The sequence below is a fragment of the Diplotaxodon limnothrissa genome, linkage group LG16 (genome assembly GCF_057381915.1).
Source record: "Diplotaxodon limnothrissa isolate DT_005_m linkage group LG16, D_limnothrissa_male_GT1.1, whole genome shotgun sequence".
In the NCBI taxonomy this organism is placed as follows: Eukaryota; Metazoa; Chordata; class Actinopteri; order Cichliformes; family Cichlidae; genus Diplotaxodon; species Diplotaxodon limnothrissa.
Genome location: NC_140611.1, coordinates 1,701,294 through 1,703,820, shown reverse-complemented (window position 1 = coordinate 1,703,820; position 2,527 = coordinate 1,701,294). Strand labels below are relative to the sequence as shown.

General features: G+C 40.8%; 1 protein-coding gene across 1 annotated transcript; it reads left to right on the top strand.

The window, feature by feature from the left end:
• Positions 1 to 924: 924 nt before the first annotated feature.
• LOC146615547 (trace amine-associated receptor 13c-like) lies at positions 925 to 2,108 on the top strand. The gene is made up of 2 exons (XM_085373702.1): positions 925 to 1,100; positions 1,292 to 2,108. The coding sequence occupies exons 1-2, from the start codon at positions 925 to 927 to the stop codon at positions 2,106 to 2,108; spliced, it is 993 nt and encodes a 330-aa protein (XP_085229828.1).
• The last annotated feature ends 419 nt before the right edge of the window (positions 2,109 to 2,527 follow it).

Here is a 2,527-nt window from a genome sequence, read left to right as displayed (position 1 = left end):
AGACTTTGGTGTGTCCTCCCCCCTCCTCGGTGGAAGGCCAGTTCTTGGGATCCAGCTCTGAAGGACCAAATAAATGTTGGGTCTGCACTCGCAGGCCCCGCTGGTTCAGAGACTTATCACCGTGAACAAAGCAAGACAATTCTTCTCAGTCAGTTTACACTTGCTGCACAAGGGAAGCCTGGTCAGCTCTTGGACCTGAAAGCTCCTCACCTGATCCCAGTCAACTTCAACTACCAGTGTCCCCATGCTGCCTCTTATTCAGTGACAAACAGTTACACAAACACCCATTGCAAAACCATAGATGGTGTGTATCATAACAGTTAAAAGCACTGCGTGTGGTGTGTGTGTATGCATGTGTGAGCATGTGTGTGTGTGTGTGTGTGGGTGCGTGCGTGTGTATACGTGTGTGCGTGCGTGTGTGTGTGTGTGTGTGTGTGTGTGTGTGTGTGTGTGTATAGGTGTGTGTGTGTGTGTGTGTGTGTGTGTGTATGCATGTGTGTGTATACGTGACTTCTTGCTGGTCATAAAAGGGTCATCTCCCCTCACCCCTGTATATGGCTCATCTCCTTTAACGGTCCACCATATACAAACACAGGTGAGGCCATAAAGGGCAGGAAGTAAACATTCCTCACTAAATAAGGAAACCAGAACCTTACTTAGAATGTGCCTGCAGTTAAACACTATAGCTATAGCTATAGCATCAGCTATACAGAAAAACATTTAAACATGCAGTTTAAGACAAGGTGTACAAATTTAAACACAACAATGACAACATTTAGCTATTCACTCCAACAACAGCTACCACCAGAGGTAAGGGAGGAGGAGCAATGTGAAGCAGGAAAGTAAATAAGTCAGGATATGGCAAAGAGCTTCAGACAGAAAGGTGGTGGAACTCCACAGCAAACTATCTCTTCCTTTTTACTAATGATGGAAATGTTTGAAGAAACTGAACTCTGCTTTCCACAGCTTCTTAACTTCTCCTGCAGGAAGCCCATACGACCTCACTCAGTATCTATACTCATTTATATTACATTGTCCTCCATCTCTTTACTGACTGTGACTCTTAATCTGCTGGTCATCATCTCCATCTCACATTTCAAGTAATAATTTTGTCATAGATAAGGTTATCAGGTTTTGTGGATCAGTAAAATGAAGATAACATATTAGAGTATAAGTGAAATGTGTGTCGGTAGTAATGTCTGTTTTTCTCTTATATATATATCTGTATAAAATTGCACTTGTTGCTACAAATAATAATAATAATAACTGTGTCGCTGTCTTTTGTCTTCAGGAAGCTGCACACCCCCACCAATCTCCTCCTCCTCTCTTTGGCTGTCTCTGATTGCCTGGTGGGTCTCCTGATTTTATTTCAAATTATAATTATAGATGGTTGCTGGTTTCTTGGTGAATTCATGTGTAGTATGTATTTTCTCTTGGACTACATTATTACCTCTGCGTCAGTAGGAACCATGGTTCTCATATCAATTGACCGTTATGTGGCTATTTGTTACCCTCTCCATTACTCTACCAAAGTCACCCCAAAAAGAACAAAAGCATGTGTTTATCTGTGTTGGATTTGTTCTTCAGTCTTCCACTGTCTTGTGCTAAAAGAAAACCTGGTGCAACCTGGCAGGTATAATTCCTGCTATGGGGAGTGTGTGGTTGTTGTTGGCCATGCTTTTGGAGTTGCAGATCTATTGTTGTCCTTTATTGGTCCTGTCATTGTGATTGTAGTTCTTTATCTAAACATATTTGTTGTGGCTATGACTCAAGCTCGTGCCCTGCGGTCACATATTGCAGCTCTGACACACGAGGGGTCAGTAAGTACAAATGTTAAGAAGTCTGAAATGAAAGCAGTAAGGACCATCAGTGTTGTTATCATTGTGTTTCTAATATGTCTCTGCCCATATTACTGTGTCACACTCTCAGGTCAAGATGCCATGCTCAGTGCTTCATCTGTTGCATTTGTAATGTGTTTGTTCTATTTAAACTCCTGTCTAAACCCTCTAATCTATGCTTTATTTTACCCCTGGTTCAGAAAATCTGTTAAACAAATTGTTACACTTAAAATATTGAAGTCTGGCTCCTGTGACACCAATATCATGTAAACAGAATGAAAGAAATGACACACTTCCAAAATGTTTACCAACTAAAAAAAGGGACAGTCAATTCAAACATACGCTTGGTGTAACTGAAATACAGTGGGGCAAAAAAGTATTTAGTCAGCCACCGATTGTGCAAGTTCCCCCACTTAAAATGATGACAGAGGTCAGTAATTTGCACCAGAGGTACACTTCAACTGTCAGAGACAGAATGTGAAGAAAAAATCCATGAATTCACATGGTAGGATTTGTAAAGAATTTATTCGTAAATTAGGGTGGCAAATAAGTATTTGGTCAATAACAAAAATACAACTCAATACTTTGTAACATAACCTTTGTTGGCAATAACAGAGGTCAAACGTTTACTATAGGTCTTTACCAGGTTTGCACACACAGTAGCTGGTATTTTGGCCCATTCCTCCATG

What these genes read in the sequence shown, in the direction of transcription:
- LOC146615547 (XM_085373702.1), top strand. Translation starts at nt 925, where the DNA reads ATGATGGAAATGTTTGAAGAAACTGAACTCTGCTTTCCACAGCTTCTT. An exon ending in ATCTCCATCTCACATTTCAA is followed by an intron (nt 1,101 to 1,291) that starts GTAATAATTTTG and finishes TTTTGTCTTCAG; the next exon opens with GAAGCTGCACACCCCCACCA.